The sequence below is a fragment of the Tamandua tetradactyla genome, chromosome 6 (assembly GCF_023851605.1).
Source record: "Tamandua tetradactyla isolate mTamTet1 chromosome 6, mTamTet1.pri, whole genome shotgun sequence".
Classification (NCBI taxonomy): domain Eukaryota; kingdom Metazoa; phylum Chordata; class Mammalia; order Pilosa; family Myrmecophagidae; genus Tamandua; species Tamandua tetradactyla.
The window spans coordinates 98,232,878-98,258,144 of NC_135332.1; the positions used below are offsets into that span (position 1 = coordinate 98,232,878).

General features: G+C 38.0%; 1 protein-coding gene across 1 annotated transcript in view; it reads left to right on the plus strand.

The window, feature by feature from the left end:
- RP1 (RP1 axonemal microtubule associated) overlaps positions 1-25,267 on the plus strand; it is a 378,450-nt gene that overhangs the window by 193,550 nt on the left and 159,633 nt on the right. Inside the window, exon 19 of the mRNA XM_077166764.1 lies at positions 19,423-19,509. Coding sequence (XP_077022879.1) covers positions 19,423-19,509 — 87 coding nt within the window. The remainder of the gene's footprint in view (positions 1-19,422; positions 19,510-25,267) is intronic.

A 25,267-nucleotide genomic window follows, 5' to 3' on the forward strand; every position in this document is an offset into this window, starting at 1 on the left:
GACATAGATTTGTTCTCCCTCATACAAAAACATTCTTATATTTGTATATAAGAATTATATTTGTATACTTAATCACCATCATTGTTCATTGTAAGCATAGCTAAATTATACCATCCATGTCTTTATCCTCTATCTTTTCTTCTGATGTCATACATGCCACCATCCCTTTTCTCTCAACCATACTCACACTCAGCTTCATTCAGTGTACTTCCAATACTGTGCTACCATCATATAATATTGTGCTATCCATTCCTTGATCTTTACAATCAGTCCTATTGAACATTCTATACTCCTTCAGCACCAAATGCCTAATTTCTACCGTCGTTCTATCTCCTGATAACTTTAATTCTCAACTTTATTTCTCAAAGCTGACCCATTAATGCTAGCTCATATTATTGAGACCATACAGTATTTGTACTTTTGTTTCTGGCTAATTTGAGTCAGTATGCCCTCAAGGTTCATCTGCATTGCTACATGCTTCATCATTTTATTCTGTTACAGCTGCATAATATTCCATCATATGTATATAACCAGTTTGTTTAGCCACTCATCCATTGATGGACATTTGGGTTGTTTCCATCTCTTGGCAATTGTGAATGGTGCTGCTATAAACATCAGTGTTCAAATGTTTGTGTCCTTGCCTTCAATTCCTCTGCATATTTGCCTAGTAATGGGGTTGCTGGATCATATGGAATTTTTATATTTAGCTTTCTGAGGAATGACCAAACTACCTCCTAGAGTGGTTTTATCGTTCTACATTCCTACTAACTGTGAATGTGTGCTTCTTTCTCTATATCTTCTCTAGCACTTGTTGTTTTATGTTTTTTTCTTTTTTGATAATGGCCATTCTAGTAGATATGAGATGATATCTCAGTGTGGTTTGATATTCATTTCCTGAATAGCCAGTGATGTTGAGCATCTTTTCATTTGTGTTTTTTTTTTTTTTTGTATACTGTGTGGCGGGGCCACATTTCATTTTTCCATGTGAGTATCCCATTACTGCAGCACCAGTTGTTAAATTTTTGATTGTCTGGTTGTTTGTTTGTTTGTTTGTTTCACTTGCTTGTTTTTTGGGAAGTGCATGGAGTGGGAATAGAACCTGGGTCTCCCACATGGCAGGTGAGAATTCTACCACTGAACTACCTTGTGCCTCCTTTTCATATGTTTTTGAGCCATTCGAATTTCCTCCTCAGAAAAGTGTCTGTCCATGTCTCTTGCCCATTTTTAAGTTGGGTTATTTTGTCTTTTTGTTGTTGAAGTGTAGATTCTCTCTTTATCTATTCTGGATATTAAACCCTTATCTGGGTTAATGTGATTTCCAAATATTATCTCCCATTGTGTAGACTGCCTTTTTACTTTCCTTACAAAGTACCTTGATGCACAAAGAGATCCCGTTTATCTAGTTCTTTCATTGCTCACACTTTGGGAGCAAGATCTAGGAATCTACTACTATCACCTCCTTAAGATACTTTCCTACATTTTCTTCTAAATATTTCATGATCTTAGCTTTAATATTTAGACCTGCGATCCATTTTGAATTAATTTCTGTATAAGGTGTGAGATAGAGGTTGTGCTGGTTTGAAATTGTTGTGTACCCGAGGAAAGGCATGTTGTTTAATTCTGATTTAATATTGTTGGATGGGATCTTTTTATTAAGTTGTTTCCTTGGAGATATAACCCACCCAGCTGTGGGTGGGACATTTTGATTGGGTGGTTTCCATGGAGATATGTCCACACCCATTCAAGGCATATCCCTTATTGGGATCCTTTAAGAGGGAACAATTTTGGAATAAGCTTCAGAGCTGACACAGGCAGAGACATTTGGAGATGAAGAAAGAAAATACCCCCAGGGAAGCTGTTTGATACAAGAAGCCAAAGACCCCAACAGATGTCGGCCACATGCCTTCCCAGCTGACAGAGATTTTCCAGACTTATTGGCCTTTCTTGAGTCAGGGTATTTGTTATGGGATGCCTTAGTTTGGACATTTTAATAAGCTTAGAATTGTAAACTTGCAACTGAATAAATTCCCTTTATAAAAGCCATTCTAATTCTGGTATATTGCATTCTGGCAACTTTAGCAAACCAAAACAGATTTTGATACTGAGAGTGGGGTACTTCTGTGGTTTACAAATATCAAAGATGTTGAAATGGATTTTTGAAAGGATAAAGGGAAGCCTCTGGAAGAGTTGTGAGAAGCCTGATAGAGAAGGTCTAGAATGCTTTGAAGAGACCGTTGGTAGGAATGGAGACTCTAAAGATACATCTGTTAAGGCCTTAGATAAAAATAATGCATGCATTATTGCAATCTGGAAGGAGACAATCCTTGTTTGAAAGTGGCAAAGATCTTGGCAAAATTGAGTATTACTATAGAATGGGAGGCAGAATTTAAAAGGCACAAGCTGGAATACTTAGCTGAAGAGATTTACAAATAAAATGTGGAAAATGTGGCCTTTCTCCCCCTTGCAATGTATAGTAAAATGCTACAGAAAAGAGGATAAGCTGAGAACTGTTCTCCTGGGTACAAAGAAACCAGAAATTGATGATCTGGAAAATTATGGGCTTCCAGAAATGGAGACACCAGAGAATAGTGCTCCATGTGAGGATCTAACCAAACATGGAACCAGCCGGCCATTTCAGAAACAGCCAGGATTGGAGTTGGAGTTATCCAGGAAGCTAGCTGATGGTTTTGATCCCAGTATACTGCATAGAAAACCAACAGGAGTGTTGTAGGATCTGTACAAATGGAATCATTGGCAATCTGGACTAAAAGGGACAGAAAAGGGACAAATTGAAGGAAAAATTATTTCAGAGGCAGAACCATGGAAGCTAAGCTCTGAAACCAAGAAATCTTGGGCCAAAAGAGTGGACCCACCCATGCACTTGGAGAGGGTGAGTTTGCCCAGAAGGCCAAGGGTGGACATTCTGCCTGGAAGAGTTTTGGTTGCTCTAACCTCAGAGATGGTGGAGCACATTCCTTGAGGATTGAGAAGACCCTTGCTGCTGCCCCGTTTTTCTGAAGGTGTTGAGCATGGGCTCTGGAGATGACAGAGAGCCAGTGTGCTACTCCAATGTTTGGAGAAGGAAGAGCTGAGAAAAAGGTGATCTCCCCAATGTCCCCAAAGGTTGCACCCAATGGTCCAGCATTTGTAGAGAGCAGGGCCGCTGTGTAGGCTCATGGAAATTGTGGGATTGCCACTTTCTAAAGCCCCGAGGATAAATAACTTTGAAATCTATTGGAGTTTTCCCTATGGGTTTTTGGAATTGTTTGGGACCTTTGACCCTATTTTCCTTCCAATATTACCCTATGTAAATGGGAATATGTATCCTATGACTGTCCCCCCTTTGTATATTGGCAGCAGATAACTGGTTCTGATTTTTACAAGTCCAGAGCCAGAAGAGAATTTTGCCTTAAGACAGACCATGCCTGTAGATGACTGTGCAGGTTTGAAAAAGATTTTTGTACACTACAAAACCCATGTTTAATCCTAATCCCATTTGTAAAGGCAGCCATTTCTTCTAATCCCTATTCAGTACTGTATGTTTGAAGCTTTAATTAGATTTTGCTCTCTGTGGAGATGTGACTCAATCAAATGTGGGTATTAAACTTGATTAGATGGAGAGATGACTCCACCCATTAGGGTGGGTCTTGATTAATTTACTGGACTCCTATAAAAGAGGAAATATTTTGGAGAAAGCTGGAGATTTGGAGAGAGCAGAGGAGAATGAAAAGAGAGAAAGCCATGAGATTCTGAGGGAGTAGAACACCACAGAACCACAAAGCAGAGTGTCCACCAGCCAGCAACTTTTGGAGATGAAGAAGGATAACACCTCCTGGGGAGCTGGAGAAGAAGCTAGCAGATGATGCTGTGTGCACCATGTGCCTTTCCAGATGAGAGAGAAACCCTGACCGTGTTTGCCATGTGCTTTTCCACTTGAGAGAGAAACCCTGAACTTCATCGACCTTCTTGAATCAAGGTATCATTCCCTGGATACCTTAGATTGAACATTTCTATAGATTTGATTTAATTGGGGCACTTTCTCAGCCTTAGAACTGTAAACTCACAACTTATTAAATCCCCTTATTAAAAAGCCATTCCATTCTTGGTATATTGCATTCCTGCAGCTAGCAAACTAGAACGCTGACTTTGATGAGGTTTTGTACTGTTTCTGACTTTGTATTGTATTTCTATTGTTACTGAAATGGCTTTGTGATATTGTAATGAGTCAAGGTATTTTCATTGGATGCCTTAGTTTGAACATTTTTATAGCCTTAGAACAGTTAACTTGCAACTGAGTAAATTCCCTTTATAAAAGTCATTCAATTTCTGGTATACTGAATTCTGCAACTTTATCAAACCAAAACAGACATCCTCTTTCATTCTTTTGGATATAGATCCAGTTCTTCAAGCACCATTTGTCAAAGTGGCTGCTCTGTACCCACTGAGTTAACTTGACCCATCTTTTCAATGGTCAATTGGCCATAGAAGTGAGGCCCCACCACTGAAAATTCAATTCAATTTCACTGGTCAGTACCCCTACTGTTATGCCTGTACTATGCTGTTTTGACCACTGTAGCTTTGTAATATGCTTTAAAATCAGGTAGTGAGAGACCTGACCTTAATTTTTCTTTCTCAAGATATTTGTAGCTATTCAGGGCACCCCTGTTCTTTAAAATACATTTGATTGTTGGTTTTCCTATTTCTGTAAAGTAAGTTGCTTGGATTTTAATTGCTATTCCATTGAATCTATAAATCAATTTTGGCAGAATTGACATCTTAACTATATTTAGCCTTCCAATCCATGAATATGGCATCTCCCTCCATTTATTTAGGTCTTCCTTGATTTTGTTTTGGCAAAGTTTTGTAGTTTTCTATGTATAGGACTTTTATGTAAAATCTATTTACTTTAATAAAATAATTTAAAATTTATTCCTAAATATTTGATTCTTTGGGTTGCTATTATAAATGGAAGTTTTATCTTGATTTCCTCATTACATTGCTCATGGCTGGTGTATAGTAACACAAATGATTTTGCATGTTGATCTTATATCCTGCCACTGTAGTCATTTATTAATTCTAGTAGCTTTACTGTAGGTTTTTCAGGATTTTCTACATACATGGTCACGTCATCTATAAACAGTGAAAATGTACTCTTTCCTTTCCAATCTGGATGCCTTTTACTTATTTTTCTTGCCTCATTTCTCTAAGTACAATGTTGAATAACAATGTTTTTTTTGGTATTAAGATTGCATTCATTTGCTAAATGCTGTCAGAATGGAGTGGCTTTTAAAAGGTGAATTTATTGTTAAAAGTTTAAGTTCTTTGGCCATAAAATTGTCCAAACTAAGACATCCAAGGAAAGATACTTTGATTAAAAAAAGCTGATGGGTCCAGAACACCTCTGTCAGAAGGGAAGCCACTTGGCTCACATCTACTGGTCCTTTGGCTTCTGGTTTCAAACAGCTTCCCTGTGTGTGTTTTCTTTTTGTATCTCCAAATGTCTCTGTGTCAGCTTTGAGATTTCTCCAAAATATTTCCTCTTTTAAATGACTCCAGCAAACTAACAATGAATGGGTGGAGTTACAAAAAGTAAAAAGAAAGTCACACCCACACCCATTGGTTGTGTCACAGCTACACGAAACCATCCAATCAAAGTTTTTACCCCACAATATTGAATCAGGATTAGACGAAACATGGATGCCTGTCAAGATTGGATCAGGAAAAAGGACATGGTTTTTCTGGGGATACGTAACAGCTTCAAAGAAGCTCAAGGGTGATGTTAGCTTTACAGAATGAGTTAGGTAGTTTTCCCTCCTCTTCAATTTTCCTTAAGAATTTGAGTAGGATTGGTTCTAATTCTTTTTTGAACAGTTTGTAGAATTCACATGTGAAGCCATCTGGTCCTGTACTTTTCTTTTGCAGAAGTTTCTTGATGATTGATTCAATCTCTTTACTTGTGATTGGTTTGTTGAGATCTTCTATTTCTTCTTGAGTCAATGCTGGTTGTTAATGCTTTTCTAGGGAGTTTTGATTCCATCTAAGTTGTCTAGTTTGTTAGCATATAATTGTTCATAGTACCCTCTCGTTTCTTTTATTTATGAGGGGTCAGTAGTTATGTTCCCCCTCCCATTTCTGATTATATTTATTTGTGTTCTCTCTCTTTGCTTCTCTGTCAGCCTAACCAAGGGTCCATCTATTTTATTGACCTCAAAGAACCAACTTCTGTTTTTATTGATTCTCTGTACTGTTTTCATGTTCTCAATTTCATGTATTTATGTTCTCATCTTCATTATTTCCTTTTTACTGTTTGCTTTGGGGTTAGTTTGCTGTTCTTTCCCTAATTCTTCTAGGTGAACAGTCAATTTTTGGTTTTTGCTTTGTTCCTTATTTAATATAGGTGTTTAGGGCAATAAATTTCCTTCTCAGTATTGTCTTTGCTGCATCCCATAAGTTTTTTTTTTTTTTTCACATAGGCAGGCACCAGGAAATGAACCCGGGTCTCCGGCATGACAGTTGAGAACTCTGCCATGGACCCACCATTGCCCGCCCCATCCCATAAGTTTTGATACATTGTGTTCTCATTTTCATTTGCCTTGAGATATTTACTGATTTCTCTTGTAATTTCTTCCTTGACCCACTGGTTTTTTAAGAGTGTGTTATTTAGCCTCCATAAATTCGTAGGTTTCCACCTGCTGTTGATTTCCAAGTTCATTCTATTTTGATCTGAAAAAGTGCTTTGTATAATTTCAGTCTTCTTAAACTTACTGAGAGCTTGTGCCCCAACATGTGGTATATCCTGAGAATGATCCATGAGCACTTCAGAAGAATGTGTATCCTGCTTGCTTGTTGAGTGCAATATTCTGTAAGTGTCTAAGTCTAGTTGATTAATCATATTACTCAAGATCTCTTTTCCTTATTGATCCTCTGTCTAGATGTTCTATACATCAATGAGAGTGGATATTGAAGTCTCCAACTAATATTATTGAAGTGTCTACCTCTCTCTTCAGTGTTGTCAGTGTATTTGGGGCTCTTTGGCTCAGTGCATAGATATTCGTTATTACGTTACTTTGATGACTTGTCCCTTTTATTAATACATAGTGTTCTTCTTTGTCTCTTTTAATTGCTTTACATTTGAAGCCTAATTTGTCTGATATTAGTATAGCTGTCCCCCTCTTTTATTATTGTTGTTTTTATGGAATACCTTTGTCTAACCTCTCATTTTCAACCTTGTTCTTTGGTCTTAAGTGAATCTCTTGTAGACAGCATATAAACGGACTCTGTTTTTTTAATCCATTTTGTCTAGCTATGTTTTTTGATTGGGGAGTTTAATCCATTACAGTTAATATTATTACTTTAAAGGCTGTACTTTCTTCAACCATTTTTTCTTTTAGATTTTATCTGTTGTATCTTATTTTTTCTCTCTTTCAATCCTGTGTTACCCTTCTGGCTAATCTTCATTTTTTCATTCTTCTCATCTGCCTGTATTTCTCCCTTTAATATTTCTTGAAGAGCAGGTCTCTTGTTCATGAGCTCTCTCAATGTCTGTTTATATGTAAGTATCTTAAAACTCCCTCATCCCTCCCTCCTAATTTTTGAAAGATAGTTTGCTGGATATAGTTTTCTTGTTTGGCCATTTTTCTCTTTAAGTATCTTAAGTATATCAACCTGCTACTTTCTCACCTCCATGTGTTTCTTATGAGATCTGCAATTAGTCTTATTGAGTTTCCCTTGTATGTGATGAATCACTTTTGCTGCATTCAGAATTCTCTCTTTGTCTTTGACATTGACAATCTGATCGGTAAGTGTCTTGGCATAGGTCTATGTATATCTATTCTATTTGAGATACACTGTGTTTCTTGGACCTGTAGCTTTATGTCTTTCATAATAGTTGGGAAATTTCCATTTTGAGTATTTCCTCTGTATTAGTTAGGGTTCTCTAGAGAAACAGAATCAACAGGAAACACTCACAAATATAAAATTTATAAAAGTGTCTTGCGTGACCATGGGAATGCAGAGTCCAAAATCCACAGGGCAGTCTGTGAAGCCGACAATTCCAATGGAGGGTCTGGATGAACTACACAGAAGAGGCTCACCAGCCCAAGCAGGAAGAGAGCCTGTCTCCTCTGAATCCTCTTTAAAAGGCTTCCAGTGATTAGATTAAGCATCACTCATTGCAGAAGACACTCTCCTTGGCTGATTACAGATGGAATCAGCTGTGGATACAGCTGACATGATCATGATTTAATTCTATGAAATATCCTCATTGCAACAGACAGGCCAGCACTTGCCCAACCAGACAAACAGGTACCACCACTTGACCAAGTTGACACATGAACCTGATCATGACATCCTCCATTATTCTTTTTGCCCTTTTTCTCTTCTCTTCTCCTTCTGGAACACCCACAACATGTATATTCATGTGCTTCATTTTGTCATTTAGTTTCCTGAGACCTTGGTCAAAATTTTCCAATTTTTTCCTTATCTGTTGTTCTGTGTGTAGAATTTCAGATGTCCTATCTTCTAGTTCTTATGCTTTTTCATATCTGCTGTTGTATGTCTTCATTTTGTTGTGCCTTCATTCGCATAACTTCTGCCATTTGTTTTTTTCAAGATTTCATGTTCTCCTTAAGGACACCCTGTGTATTCTTTATATCCTTTAAAAAATTTTTATTCTATAATAGAACATATATACAAAGCAAAGAGAAGAAAGCAATAATTTTCAAAGCTCTTCAACATGTAGATACAGAACAGATTCCAGAATTTGTCATAGGCTACAATTTCATCATGTCGTATTTTTCCTTCTAACTGTTCTAGAACACTGGAGGCTAAAAGGAGTATTTATATATTTTTTAGTCATCACAATCAACTTTTTTTTTCTTTTTTGTAAGTTATAATTCCACAATTTTATTTTTTTATTTCCAACTGCTCTAGGATGCTGGAGACTAAATGAATTATCAATATAATGATTCAGCAATCATACTCATTTGTTAAACCCTTCCTTCTCTGTGTAACTTCATCATCACCTTTGATCTTTCTCCTACTCTTTCGGGTTATTTGGGCCATATTCATTCTAACTTTTCAATGATGGAAGGAGCTGTAAATTATATGGGTTAGAGGGATGGAACTAGGTGATGATCTGGAAAGGCTGACCCCTCTGCATTTCAGGACTTATCTGGTCCAGATTGTAGACCAGACCAGATTTCTGGAAAGTTCCCCCAATGCATGGAACTTTTATAGAATTTTGTATTGCCCTAGGTGTTCTTTAGGAATACTTTTGGTTGGGGGATGGCAAGTTATGGCTATAGATATATAAAACAGCCTCTCAAAATCCAGAAATAATAACTACCACTCTGGACTAAATGTGACTGCACTAAGAGCTTACAATCTAGGCCCCTGTTTCTTATAAGCATTTTCTAAATAGGACCATACAGTAATTGATTTTTTGTTTCTGGCTTATTTTGCCTCACCAAATGTCCCACAGGTTTATTTGCAGTGTTGTATTCTTCACAATTTCATTCCTTTTTGTAGCAGTACAATATGTGATCATTTGTATATACACCATCATTTACCAATCTACTTCTCAGTCAGTGCATCCTTTTGCCACCTCCATTCATTAAACATCATGTATAATGTGCAAAGTTAACAGTCCATCAACATTCTCAATTTTAGATAATTATTCCCAAGAGAAAGATAGCCAACGAATATATCCTCACCAAATAGAAAATCTAAACATCCCCTTAACTCTTGTACTTCCCTCCATTATTTACCCTTGGGGTTGCTGTGGTACTGTTGATATTTTCCTGTTAAACATAGCCCAGAGCATGCAGTAGCAATCCCCCCCCCATACCCCAAACTTATACACTCTTGTATAAGATTCATACCTTTGAAGTAGTTCATGCAAGAACTTATTTATATTTGTAGCATTGGTCAGTGGGACACACGGGTCTGTATAACCCTTTTTAATCATGCTCACCCTCGATATGGTAATATTACTTATAAACCCCCTAGTAAATTGCTTTCATTTCTATCTATTCCCTTGCATTTGAGTTCAACCTCATTAGCTAACCATTCATACCTCCCTAGCGTCTGTATATCTCTAGGTCCCCTATATTCTGCATTATAAGCCTCTAATTTTACTTTCACCATGGTCATAAAAATGGAATCATATAGTATTTTTCTTTTGTGTCTGGCTTATTTCAGTCATTATTATGACCTCAAAGTTCATCAATCCTGTCATGTGCTTCAGAACATCATTTTGTCTTACTGCTGCATAATATTCCATTGTAACTGTATGCCACATTTTGTTAATCCACTCTTCTGTTGAAGGACACTTGGATTGTTTCCATCTCTTGGCAATTGTGAATAATGCTGCTATGAACATCGGTGTGCAAATGTCTGTTTACATCAGTGGTTTCACCTCTTCTGGCTATATACTAAGTAGTGCTATTGCTGGGTCATAGGGCAACTCGATATTTAGTTTCCTAAGGAACTCCCAAACTATTTCATGGGGGATGAACGATTATACATTCCCACTAGCAGTGCATAAGTGTCCCAATTTCTCCAAATCCTCTCAAAACATTTATAGTTTCCTGTTTGTTTAATAACAGCCATTCTTATAGGTGTGAGATGGTATCTCATTGAGTCTTGATCTGCATTTCCCTTATAGGTAATGAAAATGAGCATCTCTTCATGTGCTTTTTAGCCATCTGTATTTGCTTTTCAGAAAGACGCCTATCTTTAGTCCATTTTATAATTGGGTTGTTTATACTTTTGTTATTGAATTGTATGATTTCTTTATGTATACACGATATCAAACCTTTGTCTGATGTGTGATTTCCAAATGTCTTCTCCCATTGAGTTGGCTGACTCTTCATCTTTTTGACAAAGTCTTTTAAGGTACAAAGGCATTTGATTTTGAGGAATTCATCTATTTTTCCTATTGTTGCTTGTGCTTTGGGTGTAAAGTTTAGGAAGCTACCTCCTATTACTAGGTCTTGAAGATGTTTCCCTACATTTTCTTCTAGGTTTTTTATGGTATTAGTTCTTATATTTAGATGTTTGATCAACTTAGAGTTCATTTTTGTACAGGGTGTGACATAAGGATCCTATTTCATTCTTTTGGCTATTAATATCCAGTTTTCCCTTGCCCATTTATCAAAAAGACTATTTTGTCCCAATTCAGTGGATTTGGGGACCTTGTTAAAAATAACCTGACCATAGAATTGTTGGTCTGTTTCTGCGCTCTCACTTTGATTCCATTGGTCAATTCTTCTATCTTTATGCCAGTACCATGCTGTTTTGACCACTGTGGCTTTATAATAAGTTTTAAAATTGGGGAATGTTAATCCTCTCATTTTTCTCTTCTTTTTAAGGATGCTTTTAACTATTTGGGGTCTCTTTCATTACAGATGAATTTAATAACTAGCTTTTCCAAGTCTTCAGAGGAGGTTGTTGGAATTTTTGTTGGTATTGCATTGAATCTGTAGATCAATTTGGGTAGAATTGACATCTTAACTACATTTATCCTTCCTATCCATGAGCAGGGAATGTCTTTCCACCTATTTAGATCTTCTTTGATTTCTTTTATCAATGTAATGTAGTTTTCTGTGTGCAAAAGCTTTATGTCCCTAGTTAAGTTCATTCCTAGGTACTTGATTCTTTTAGTTGCTATTTTGAATGAAATTTTTTCCCTAGTTGACTCCTCAGCTAGGTCATTGCTTGTGTATAGAAACATTACTGAGTTTTGCACTTTAATTTTATATCCCACCACCTTGCTGAATTTATTTATTAGCTCAAGTAACTTTGTTGTAGTTTTCTCAGGATTTTCCAAGTATGATGTCATGTCATCTGCAGCTAATGAAAGTTTTACTTCTTCTTTTCCAATTTGGATGCCTTTTATTTCTTTGTCCTGCCTGATCGCTCTAGCTAGAACTTCTAGTACAATGTTGAATGATAGGGGTGAAAGAGGGCATTTTTGTTTCATTCCTGATCTTAGGGGGAAAGCTTTCAGTCTCTCTCCATTGAGTATGATGCTGGCTAATTGTTTGCCATATATGTCCTTTATCATATTGAGGAAGCTTCCTATCTTTTGAAGTGTTTTTATCAGAAAAGGATACTGAATTTTGTCAACTACTTTTTTAGCATCTGTCGAGATGAACATGTGATTTTTCCCTTTTGATATGTTAATGTGCTGAATTACATAAATTGATTTTCTTGTGTTGAGCCATCCTTGAATTCCTGGTATAAACCCTATTTGGTTGTGGTGTATAATTCTTTTAATGTGTAGTTGGATTCGATTTGCTAGTTTTTTTGTTGAAAACTTTTGCATCTATGTTCATTAGGGAGTTTGGCCTGTAGTTTATCTTTCTTACAACATCTTTACTTGGTTTTCATATTAAAATGATGGTAGCTTCATAAAATGAGTTAGATAGTATTCCTTTTCCCTCAATTTTTGAAAACATTTGAGTAGGATTGGTGTTAGTTCTTTTTGGAATGTTTGGTAAAATTCCCCTGTGAAGCCATCTGGTCTTGGGCTTTTCTTTGTAGGAAGGGTTTTGATGACTGATTGAATCTCTTTACTTGTGATTGGTTTGCTGAGGTCTTCTATTTCTTCTTGAGTCAGTGTAGCTTGTTTGTCCATTTCATCTAAGTTGTCTAGTTTGTTGGACTATAGTTGTTCACAGTATCTTCTTATGATTTTTTTCATTTCTTCAGGGTTTGTGGAAACAACCGTCCCATTTTTGATTTTGTTTATTTGTATCCTATCTCTTTTTCCTTTGTCAGCTCTGCTAGTGGCCCACTGATTTTATTGATTTTCTCAAAGAACTGACTTTTAGTTTTATTTATTGTTCTTTTGTTCTCCCATTCATTTATCTCTGCTTTAATCTTTGTTAGTTATCTTATTCTATTTGCTTTGGGGTTAGTTTGCTGTTCTTTCTCAAGTTCCTCCTGGTGAGTGCTTAAGTCCTTGTTTTTTGTTCTTTCTTCTTTTTTTAACATAGGCGTTTAGGACAATAAATTTCCCTCCCAGTACAGCCTCTGCTGCATCCCATAAGTTCTGGTATGTTGTAGTCTCATTTTCATTCTTCTCCAGATAGCTGTTGATTTCTCTAGCAATTTCTTTGACCCAATGGTTGTTTAAGAGTGTGTTATTTACTATCCGTATATTTGTGAAAGTTTTTGTTCTTTAGTGGTTATTGATTTCCAGCTTCATTCTATTGTGCTCAGAGAAAGTGCTTTGAATAATTTCAATGTTTTTAAATTTGTAAAGATCATATGATCTCTCTTGGACAATGTTCCATGAGTACTAGAGAAGAATGTATATCCTGGTGTTTTGGGGTGCAATGACCTATATATGTCTGTTAGGTCCAATTCATTCATCAAGTTGTTTAGCTTCTCTAGTTCCTTGTTGATCCTCTGTCTGGTTGTTCTATCTACAGAGGACAGTGGTGTATTGAAGTCTCCTACTATTATTATTGAAACATCTATTGTTTCTTTCTGTTTTGCCAATGTTTTCCTCATGTACTTTGGAGCTCCTTGACTGGGAGCATAAACATTTATGATTTCTATTTCTTCATGGTGAATTTTCCTTTTACATAGTGTCCTTCTTTATCTCTTATTCTGTCTTTGCATTTAAAGTTTATTTTGTTCAATATTATAGATATTTGTACTTTCTTTTGGTTACAGCTTGCATGGAACATCGTTTTTTCCATTCTTTCACTTTCAATCTGTTTATATCCTTAAGTCTAAGATGAGTCTCTTTTAAGCAGCGTATAGCTGGATTATGTTTCTTAATCTATTCTGCCAACCTGTATCTTTTAATAGGTAAGTTTAGTCTGTTAACATTCAAAATTATTACTGTAAAACATTTCTTGAATCCACCATCTTACTCTTTGATTTTATTTGTCAGAACTGTATATTCCTTTCCCTCTTTCTCTTTTTATCCTTTAAGTTACCCTTACTGGTACTTTTCAATTATGTGCCCTCCTCCTCCTCCAGACCTCCTTCTCCTGTCTTTTTTTTTCCCCAGTGGGTAGAAATCCCTTTATTATTTCTTGTAGATCCGATCTCTTTTTGACAAATTCTTTCAGGATTTGTTTGTGAAAATTTTAGTCTCTCCTTCAGTTTTGAAAATTATTTGAAGGATAATTTGTCTCGGTACAGAATTCTTGGCTGGAAGTCATTCTCTTTCAGGATCTTAATATATCATACCATTGCTTTCCCACCTCCATATTGCCAGCTGAGCAGTCCAAACTCAGTCTTATGTTGTTTCCCTTAAGTAGTTTATTGCTTACTCTTGCCACTTTCAACATTTTCTGGTTTTCTTCAACATTTGACAGACTGATTAGTATGTGTCTTTGGGCAGGCCTATTTGGATTTATCCTACTTGGAATTCATTGGGTTTCTTTAATTTGCATATTTATGTCCTTTATTAAGGTTGGGAAGTTTTCCCCCATTGTATCTTCAACTAATCTTCCTAGCCCTTTACTCTTCTTTTCTCCTTCTGGTACATCAGTGATTCTTATATTTGTGTGCTTTGTTTTGTCCATCATTTCCCTGAGATCCAATTAAAATTTTTCAATCTTTTTTGCCATTTGCTCTTTTGTGTGTTTGAAATCAGATGTTTTGTCCTCTAGTTCAGTTATTCTTTCTTCTGCCTCTTCAAATCTGCTGCTGTGTTTCTCTAATATATATTTGATTTGGTCTACAGCACCTTTAATGTCTATGATATCTGCTATTTTTCTATTTATTCTTTCAAATTCCTCTTTATGCTCTTCTAGTGTCTTGTTAATCTCTGTTACATCATTAGCCATCCCACTGATTTTATTTAATAGAGTTATATGAACATCTTGATCAGTTGCTCCAAAGTCTGCTTGTCCTCCAGTGGCTTAATTTGGTCATTAGTCTGGACTATATCTGTCTGCGTCTTGATGTGCTTTGCGATCTTCTTTTGCATTCTAGGCATGTAAATGTATTGATAAGGTTATTTTGGAAGTTGATTTCCTTCAGTAGTCTAAAGCTTTGTGTTTGTTGGATGGATGTGGAGTAGGATGTGGGGCGTGGAGTGGGGCATGACAGTGTGGTGATGGGTTGCAGCACAGGTATAGGCACAGGTTGAGAATGCTTTGCTGGTGCCTGTGAGTATGGGGTGCAGGGTGCAGGCTTGTGGAGGTGTGGGGTGAGGGCCATGAGGATAGGCTGCAGCTCAGGCAGGCCTTGGAGTGCAAGATTAGGGTGCAACACAGGGGACACAGAAGTAGGGCATGGCGGGAGGCGGTTGGGGTTGCTGTGTGGATCCGCAGGGGCTGGTGTGCAGGCAGGATGTGGATGAGTGTGTGGAGCATGGGGGTGGTGGATATCAGGGTGTAAGAAAGCTGGCACAGAGGTCAGGGCACAGGGAAGGCAGGTCAAGGGTATGTTCTTGCACAGGGGAAGGAATCTAAGGGGTCTGAGATGCAGATATGGGAGTATGTAGGGACAGGGCACAGGTCATGGGGGTTGTGGAATGTGCATCAGGGGTAAGTAATGTCAGGTGGATGGGGTTCTGGTGTGGGTGGTCAGGTGCGAGGGTGAGCGGTTTGGATCAGAGGTGCATGCCTGTACATGTGTATGTGAGCACCTGCTAGATGTGGGAGCAGGGTACTTGTGCCAGGGGATGGGGCAAGGGAACACCTGTGTGGGGCAAGGTGTTGGGGTGCAGCAGTCAAGAGGTTGGTGCACGAATGTGTGGGCACCTGGTGGAGTGGAGGATGTGGCCTGCGGGTCTGGGGGCAGGGCCCTCGTGTGTGCTGGTCTAGGGGTGGGGCCCTGCTCATCTTGCTCAGGGACAGTGGAACTGGGGTTGTGCCTGCATGGGCTGGGAGCAGATGTGGTCTGTATATGCAGATCAGTGCTTGCGCAGAGCTGGGGCTATGGCGGGGATGCACTGGTGCATGTGCACCGATCTGAGAGGGCCTTGGTTGTGAACTGATGTACACATGTGCAGAGCTCAGGTGGGGCAACTGCATGGGTTGGGGGCAAGTGCAGCCTGGGTATGAAGGTAAGTGCCTGCAACCTTGATCTGCTGGCGACTACCTGTAGGGGGCAGGGAAGGGGATTTCAACTGCATGGGGTGTGAAGGGAGTTGCTGGTCAGGGGCTAGGGCAAGGCACACATGAGGGTAGCACATTCAAAGAACATGGCTTAGCTTACTTCCTTAATCTCATTTCCCAGTTCGTGCACTCCTGAGAGGTGTGGGCTTTCTTTTGGAAAGAGGCGTGTTATGCTGTTTGCACTACCTGGAAGGTCTACAGTTCTCTGCATCTCAGTTCTTCAGTTTTGCAATCAGGGTCTCCCTATGTGGTGTAGAGGACCCTCCTAGGTCACTTACACCCTGGAATTGCTGCCCTAGTCATCTTCCCATCCCAACAGCTTCTAGCTGTTCCTTGGACCAGGGGTGAATTTGACCTATCCTATTCTGCCATCTTCCCGGAACTCCTATATCTTTCATCCCCTTTTTTTCATTTTCTTCTTCAATTCGTTGATTGATTTAGAAGATCTGCTTTAACATCATGAATTAGTTGTTTCAATTCTTGCATCTTAGTTGAGGTGTTAGCTTATTCCTTTGCTTGGGCTGTATCTTCTTTCTGGTATGAGTCATGATTTTTTGTTGGTGTCAGACATCTGATTTTCTTGCTTATTTTATTCTAAAGATCATTTTATCTCTTTTGCCTAGGGTTTTCCTGTTGATCAGAGATTTTTTTCTCTCTCTGTTTGTCTCTCTCACTGTCCACTTGTCAGATTTTTCTGCCCACAGCCTTCCCCTAAAACCAGGCACTTCAGGGATGGAAATTGGCACTGGGCACCACAGCAGTGTCTCTGTTTGTGGGTAAAACAAGTCTGTTGTTTCTCAGTGGTGCTCTGTTTTTCGCCATCCTGCAAGACCTTTGTTTTAGGTCACCACTTTAATGGTTTGGTCATCTGTGTTTCTCAGCCAAAACACAAGGAGGTTCCCATGCAGGGAGGGAGTCTAGAGCCACTCCAGTCAGCCTGAAATAATTTCCTGGGCAGTCTCTGAAAAAGCCCTTCAATTCTCTTGCACCTTCTGTTTTCCCAGCAGATGGTGGTGTTCTATAACTTAATCGTCCTCAGAGCCTTGTGCCTGTACCTCAGCAGGTCAGGCTGACTGCCTGGTTCCTGTCCCCTCTCTTTACTGGCCCAAATCTGGCTCAATATGTGTCCGTGTCCCTCCACTTTATTTGTTGTGGAGTACACCCCTAAAAAGTGTCCCAGCCTCTAGCCTTCCCCAAGCAAGGATCAGGTCTCTCACTGCTGTTTCTCACAAGGACAGAGGGAAGACTTCTGGACCCAGGGCTGGAAACACAGCTTCTGTCCACTTTTTCTCAGACTCTCTGTCTCTCACTGACCTGGGTCTTGAAATGCCCTCCCCTGTCCCCTAGGTCCCCAAAAGGTGGGGGTCCACCCACTGCTGTGAGATAATATGTATTTTGTGTCCCCCTTGGGAGGGGTTCCTGATGCTATTTCTCTGCCCATCCGTAATGTGTTTGAGACCAGGTGAGGGGGAGGGGAAAAGACCAGCTGGTCTGAAGTGGAAATTTCTTATTTGATATCCTATTCCTTCAATTCAGGATTTGTAGGTTCCTTTTCCAGTCCATATCCTCCTCCAGACTTCTTAGCAATTCAGAATTGTTCTTTTTTAATGCTGAATCTCCAAGGATAGATTTTCAGTAGCTGTTTACATCGCCATGTTGATGATGTACAGCTCTTTTTTGAGGACAATGGTATTTCAGATCAAACAGATCTGGTTTCGAATTTTACTTTTAGACTTTACTGTGTATCTAGCTGTGTATCCTTAGACAAATTACTTCACCTCATTGGCTCTCTTCATCCATTACGGTGGACTCTTTAAGGAGCCTCTCTCTTCAGAGGGTCGCCTACAAGCTGAGTGAGACCACTTAGAATGAGTAGGAAAAGGAAGTTCTGACTGGAGAGTTAATAGGTTTATGCGACCACAATAGAATATATAAAGTGTGGCTTACATTTCAGAGGGATACCAGGCCCAGACTGAAGGATGATTTCCTACTTCCTTGTAGGACAAGCTAGCAACTGAAACCGCTTGCAGAATAAGAAAATCGGGAAAGTTCAGTGTGGGGATCGGTGTGCCTTTATTTCCACCCTGTGGTCAATTCCAGCCAGGTCCCTCTTGACCCTGTATTCTAACAATTGCAGGGCTGTCCTGGGCTGCTGCAGTCCATGGGGGAAAGTGGTGGTAGTAGGAGGTGGGGACTACCTAAGCATGGAAAGTGGGCATGGGAGGGTCATTCTGATGGCCTCTGGGTCATCTAGTAGTCCCAGCTCTTCAGGGTTTATATCATAGGTAGGCACTGATCTAAGTGCCACACAATATGCAAATGCCAATTCCCACCTATAGTCCGTGGAGGTAGATGTGTACCTATAGTAGAAGTAATGACAGAGGTTGTTATTTAAATCACCAAATAATGGGGCACTGCATTACTTTGCTTAATCTTCTTAATCCCAGTGTCCTGGGCATATCTTATCATCCTGGAAATGTTTGCTTATATATGTGTCTCCCTTACTGGACTATGAATCTCTCCAAGTTAGGGACTGTGTTCTACTTTTCATGTTTCTACGCTTGTGGCCTTGCACAATGCCTAGATTATTGTGTTTAATAAATAATTATTTGATTGAACTGAAAATATTATGCAATAGGCATTATATCCATTCAACAGATAAATAAATTGGGGACCAGAAATGTAAAACACCGTATTTTACCCAGTTTACAACATCTGGGATTCCAATTTAGTTCTATGTGATTCCAAAACAAGTTCTCTACAATACTTTTGTGTCATATAAAAATCTAACACAGTGCACCTATTTTGTGGGCAGTATTTTTCCTTCTACTTTGAACTGAAAATCCATATTTTAGCCAAGAAGTCAAAGAAGAGAGAATTTTCAGACTAGGATGAAGCTCTAAATTCATAGGTACTTTTTCTTAAGCTTGCAGAACTAGCTATTCATAGCTTGTCTTGGATGAAATGACTCTTTTTTTTTCATCTTAAAAGAAAAGCCCATTTTGTTATTGGAGCTCAGCGTCGGAAGATGTTGGCTTCCAGTGAGAAGTGTGCCTCAGTGAGGGAACTGAACATATATATTTACATTCTCCATCCCATTCTTTCACCTGACTCCTCCTGCATCTTTTTTATCAAGTTACATGATATTTCTACCATATTCTGTGCCTGTGCGGATCACCGAGACCTTCTAGAGACTCTGAAAGATTTCCTAAGAGCTTTCGACTATTAGGAACAATCGAAAAATACATTTAGTGTGAAAAAGAGGAAGAATTTTTGTATGTGCTTAATTTAAAACATTTTGCTAATTTTTTCTTCTTTGCATTTGATTCAGGTTGAAATAAGAAGCATTGGAGAGATATATAAGATAAGGATAGGACATGATGGAACTACCGAGCAAGCTGAATGGAATCTGCGGAGGGTAATTTTTTATTGTATATTTCACAGTTATTCTATGATAAAGAAGCAAGCAGGCTACTTCCAGAAATAAGGAAAAGATCACATATTTTCTTAATTGTTGCCAATAATGTGAACCAAATATCTGTGGACATAACATCCTAGACAGATATGGTTCATTCTTGTGAAATATTTTAATTTTAATGGCGTTTTTATTATATTTACAAAGGTAATCTGTGCTCATGGGCAAAAATCTGAAAAATTCATCAGTCATTAAATGAGCACTCTGTTGGTTCAATTTTTTTCAAATTTTCTCTTTCTCTCAATATAAATTTAATTAATATAATTAATAATAAATTTGAACATCTCTCTAAGTATAAATACATATACATTTTTGTTTGTTTTTCCCTTTTCATGAAATTGAATCATGATATGCATGCCGTTTGGGTTACTATTTTTTTTTCACTTATCCAGGATGATAATAATCACAATAGTTATAATAATAAATGTTTCCTGAGTGTCTACCATATGCTAGCTGCCTTACAAATGTTATCCCATTTCTACCTAATGACAACTCTTGGATTTAGATGCCATAATATCCCTACTTTACAGATGAGAAAACTGATGGTTAATAAAGTTAAATAATTTCACTGGCATCCCTTAGTAAGTGATCTTATTATATTGGATTTCAAATACTGAGCTCTTAAGCACTATCATTGGGCCATAAATTTGTTTTTTAAAAATAGATGGCAGATGAACAGTACAACCATGGGATTCCTGTACAGAAGTCTTAGATTATAGTGGAGCCAAAGGACCTGCTATGAAAAATAGAGTATCTCTGCTCCCTAGCTCTAAATGCTCTATCTGTCATGGATTTTTTTAGGGTATATGATATATTGTTTAAAAATGTTTGAGGTTTACATTTTGAATACTGCTGATCGTATTTCTCAAATTATCATTTTTATAATTAAAGATTTCTTTACCATTATCTATTATTTATATTTTTCTATCTCTGACTGTATAATGAAAGCAAATGAGAAAATGTTAGTTTTGCTGAAATGTTTGTTGCAGCATTTCTTAGGACATACCTAATAAATTGGAAACTGGCATTCTTATAGTGTAGGAGCAGGTAAATATGTTCCAGTCAGTTAGTCAAGAAGTATTTTCTGAGCACCTGATATACACCCTGCATTGTGTAAGATGTTATGGGGAATGAGAGGAAACCATGTGCTGGTTTTAAGGTTTCTCTGTCCAAAGCACTGAAAAGATTTCAAAGGAAAAATAAGCAATGGCCTTTTAAGAAAAAGATGCAAAACCCATGGAATCTACAAGGTTTAGCAAAATTATACATTCTATGCTTGTGAATAATTATTGAGTTGGAAAGGCAAGTCAGAACATTTCAGAAAAGACATACCCATGTGTGAAGTCTGCCTGCAGTCCCTAGAATGACTTGTATTTTCCCGGGACTTTTGAGTGAGCACAGTGTCTAGGGGGGCAGCCATAGCCATATTGCTGTGTTGTGATTCTTCACCTGTGAGGAAACATCCTCTGCAGAGGCAGCTGGAGGAGGGACCACTCAGCCTTCAGAACCCAAGAAGGGCCATCTCTTCCTCTGGGAAGTGGTGGAGGCTTTTGCGAAGAACAAAGTGGGTGGAATGTGAATTAATTAATTCAATAAGGAAATGAAGAAACCAGAGCTGTAATTTAAAACCGCTAAAGTGGTGTGTAAGAAGGGACTTTTCCTACAGCTAAATACTTTTGTAATTTTTTTTATTTTGGAGCAAATTCAAATTTATAGAAAGATTACAAGAACCGAACAAAGGACTCTGGTCTCACCTAAATTCCTCTACTGTTAACTTGATACACCAATTGCTTTGTCATTCCTATCTGTCTATCATCATCAGACTATATCTCATCACCTATCTATCTCTATCACTAGATCTCTATAACTATCTCAACCTCTATCTCTCTCTCTATCTCATCTATTTAATCATTTGAAAGAGAATTACAGACATGATGCCCATTGCCTCTTATTTTTCAGTGTTTATGTCCTACAGCAAGGATACTTACCTGTATTACCACAGTATAACCATGAGAACTAGGACATTTATAATGTAATGTCTTTTATAGGTCCAAGATGCAATCTGGCGTAGTTGAAGGGTCATGTGTCCTTAGTCTCCTTCAATCTAGACTATGTCCTCAGTCTTTCCTTGTCTATTCTGTCTTTTTCAAATATGTCAAACTATTACTTTGCGTTTGTCATGATTAGATTCAAATGATGTATTTGTGGCAGAAATTCCACATAAGGGATATTATGTTGTCAATGCCTCATAACAGGAGATGCGTAATATTATTTTATCCCATTACGGTTGGTGCTCCCTTTGTTCAGTGGGCTAGGGTGGTGTCTGCTATGGTTCTCCAATATGAAATTAATACATATTTTTTACTTTTAATTAATAGTTCATTGATAGTATTCTGTGAGGAGATAGCTTGTCTATGTAAATATTTTGTTACTTAGAATATTTTTCACTCATTATTTTTAGCTTCAATTGATGCCTCTTGCCTTAATCAATTATTACTATGATGGCTGCCCAGTGGTGATTTTCTAATTCTGTCTTTCTTTCTCCATTTCTAATTGGCACACCACTATAGGATAGAACTTTCCTTTCTCCCACTCAAAAATGTATTTATTTAGATATCTATGTATATATTTATTTATATTTATTTTAATAAAAATATGTTTTCTTATTTTATTTGATGAATTTAATCTGTTATTGTCATTATTTATTTTAATACCAAAATCATCCCAGATTTAGCCAGCTTGTGCCCCTTCAATCTCTTATATCCTTTTGACGTGGCACCATCATTCTTTGAGTACTTCTTCACTTTCTGGCACCAAAAAAGATGTTTCAGGCTCATTTTGTACTTTCTCTTCCCTAAAATGGAATCAGCCATTGCTCAAGGAATCTTGTATTTTAGTGGAGAATAGTGTTTCGAAACCAATATTTACGTGAGGCACTCATATAAGTTACTTTCCCCACCCAAGGCACTTCCTCTGCCCAGAGACTACTTCCTCTGATGTGAGAACCTGGACTCTTTTTCCACAGAATGCTACCTAATTGTGGAGGGAGTTGTTAAATGGTGCACTGTGGGAACACAGGCTCAGAAATGTTCAGCAGATGACTGCTTTATTACTTACACAACATAAAAGGTCCAAAAGAGCAGGGGAAGTGAACCTATTGTGGCTGGTCTCACAGTGAGGCCAACTGCTCTGGCCAGGGTCAGTGGATGGCAGCTCTGCACCCATCACTTCATGTCAGAGAGGAGAGAGAAATCTGTGCTGTGTGAGAGTGGGGCAATAAAACAACCCAGGGGAAGGGGGCCATGCCACTGAGAGTTTCCTCCTTGATAAACAGCTGGCACTGCTTATTCCTGGTTTCCAGGTTTAAGGCATTGTCTTAACAATGATGGTTAGATTGTTCCATCAGATCTAACATATCCCCAGAGCTTCAGAATGAAACCATATTGAAACATTTGCACAGAATAGAAAAAGGAGTGGGGTGGAAAAGAGTAGGCAAGGGTTAGGAGATGGTTACTAGGTTTGTCCTTGAATTCCCCACCAACAGTAAATGGTTCCATGGTCAGATGAGCATGTGAAACACCTATTCATTCTTTTCTTGGAGATTCACAATGCCTATTGAAAATATAAAGGCCTGATATACCCCACAGTAGAAAAATCTGTTTACTGTATTTCCAAATTAAAGTCACCATGGAACCATATTTTTTAACATCCCATGAAATGAATATAGTGCATTGCACACTGAGAAACATGATTCATGCTTTATGAATCCAATCATAGTTAATAACACAGAAGTGTTTATGATTTATATGATTTATATAGCAAAAATGATGAGCTAATGTGAGAATCTATTCTTTTGAGCTCTCCAGATCTGTGGAGAGTCTGGGAAAGGTGGTCAACATAAGACCCCAAGGAACCACTTTTCACCTAGAAGCAGGTGAAATATTGAGTAATGAGGGCATATCTAAGCGAAATGATGAATGCCCCATAGATTGTCCTTACTCATTGTAGTGATACAAAACTAGAATAAGATATGGTCTCTGTTTTCAATCTGGGTGGAGAAACAAGATCAAGAAGCAACTACAGAATAATTAGAAGGCAGTTACAGACCCAACTGGATATATAAGCCCTGGTAGCATTCAGGTTCAGATCAGAAAGATGAGGGTGCCCTGGAGGCAAGGCTTTGTGGACAAGGAGATCCTGAAGGGTAGAAAGGTGTGGAAAACGGCAGAAGAGGGAGGTGTGTTGAGTGGAATGCAATATGGAGATTGTCTTTTCAAGTATAGACAAACCTAGGTTCAGTGTTGCACATAGACTTGTCAGGAAATGTTGTATAGCTATAGATGTGAGATAATTTATTCCCAATGAGAAGGAAACTATTTGCAAAGCTGAAATTGTTTGCTTGTGTTTTAATGGTTTTTAGGCTGGAATTTGTCAGGCACAAGTGGCTTGATCTTGTTTTGGTAGAGTCAGTTAATACATACGTTGACTTATCTTTCATTCCTTGCATTCTTACTCATGCATGTAGAAAGAATTTTGTGCAGATTACGATCATCATCTTCCTGGTAATTAAACTCCAATGTATCTGTCCTCTCAATATTTCACAGCTACCCTGGAAGTTACGATACAAATTTCTATTCATCCATATGTATTTTTCAGTGGCATGATTCAGTAATCTTTATATCTTCTATCTATTCCTCTTAATCAATATTTTACTTTTTAAAAAACAGTGAGTCGACTCTGCTAGTCAAATTAGCTCTCTATTTTAGATGGAGCAGGACCAAAGAACCTTTCCTTTTATACTCCAATGTATTTGGTGGGAGGGAAAGACAGGACATTCTCTTTTGTATCTCAGTGTGAGAATAAATGCTAGCATGGAAGCATAGAGACGTATGCAGTTGTATTCCTGTTCCAAGTATGAATCATGTATTGCTAGAGCACACACCATGTGGAAGGGCTTCTGCTGGATTTCTGAGTAGGCAAATATGACTGAGATGTAGCTCTTGTCTTCAAAGAGTTCATCCTATGATTAATATGACTATAAACCAGATTGTGGTTTAGTTTTCCTTAGAGTTCGTTTTTTAATAGTCTTATCTCAGTAAAGATATCTTTTTTTTCTCTATCTCTCTTCCAAAAGATTTATGGAAGGAGATAATCTATTCTCCCTTTCTCTGAGGTTCTGAGCAGAATAGGTGGGTAACCTTTCTGAATGTAACCTCAGCATTGCATGCTAATATGTTATTTAAGGCATGTCAAGTACCCCCACTTGCTTGTTGCAGTCAGCTATGTACAGGACATGTATTTAACTACTTGGTGGAAGTCTCTTAAAGTAATCCAGGAACTTTTACATTTTAAAGAAACTAAGAATGAGTTTTAGGTTAATGTTCTCTTGTGAAACAGCTAATATTTTCTGCTATGAATCAGCAGGAGGAGCTCAGCAAGTGAACGTGAGTTTCTGCTGAGGCTGTTCCTAAAATTATTTTCTATTCATTTAGGAAATAAAAGCAAATGTAGAAAATTTTATGTGATAAAGATACAGCTGTTTCTTTAAGTATTTTACTTAATTTTAAAGGAAAACAAGTGTGTGCTTCAGTTAAAAAAACTTTTTAGAAACTGACCTCTTTTTCTTTTCTCTATATCTTTCCCAAAATAAAGTTTGCCTTTATAGTTTTTTGTCAATGTATTTTCTCTTGTCCATATTGAA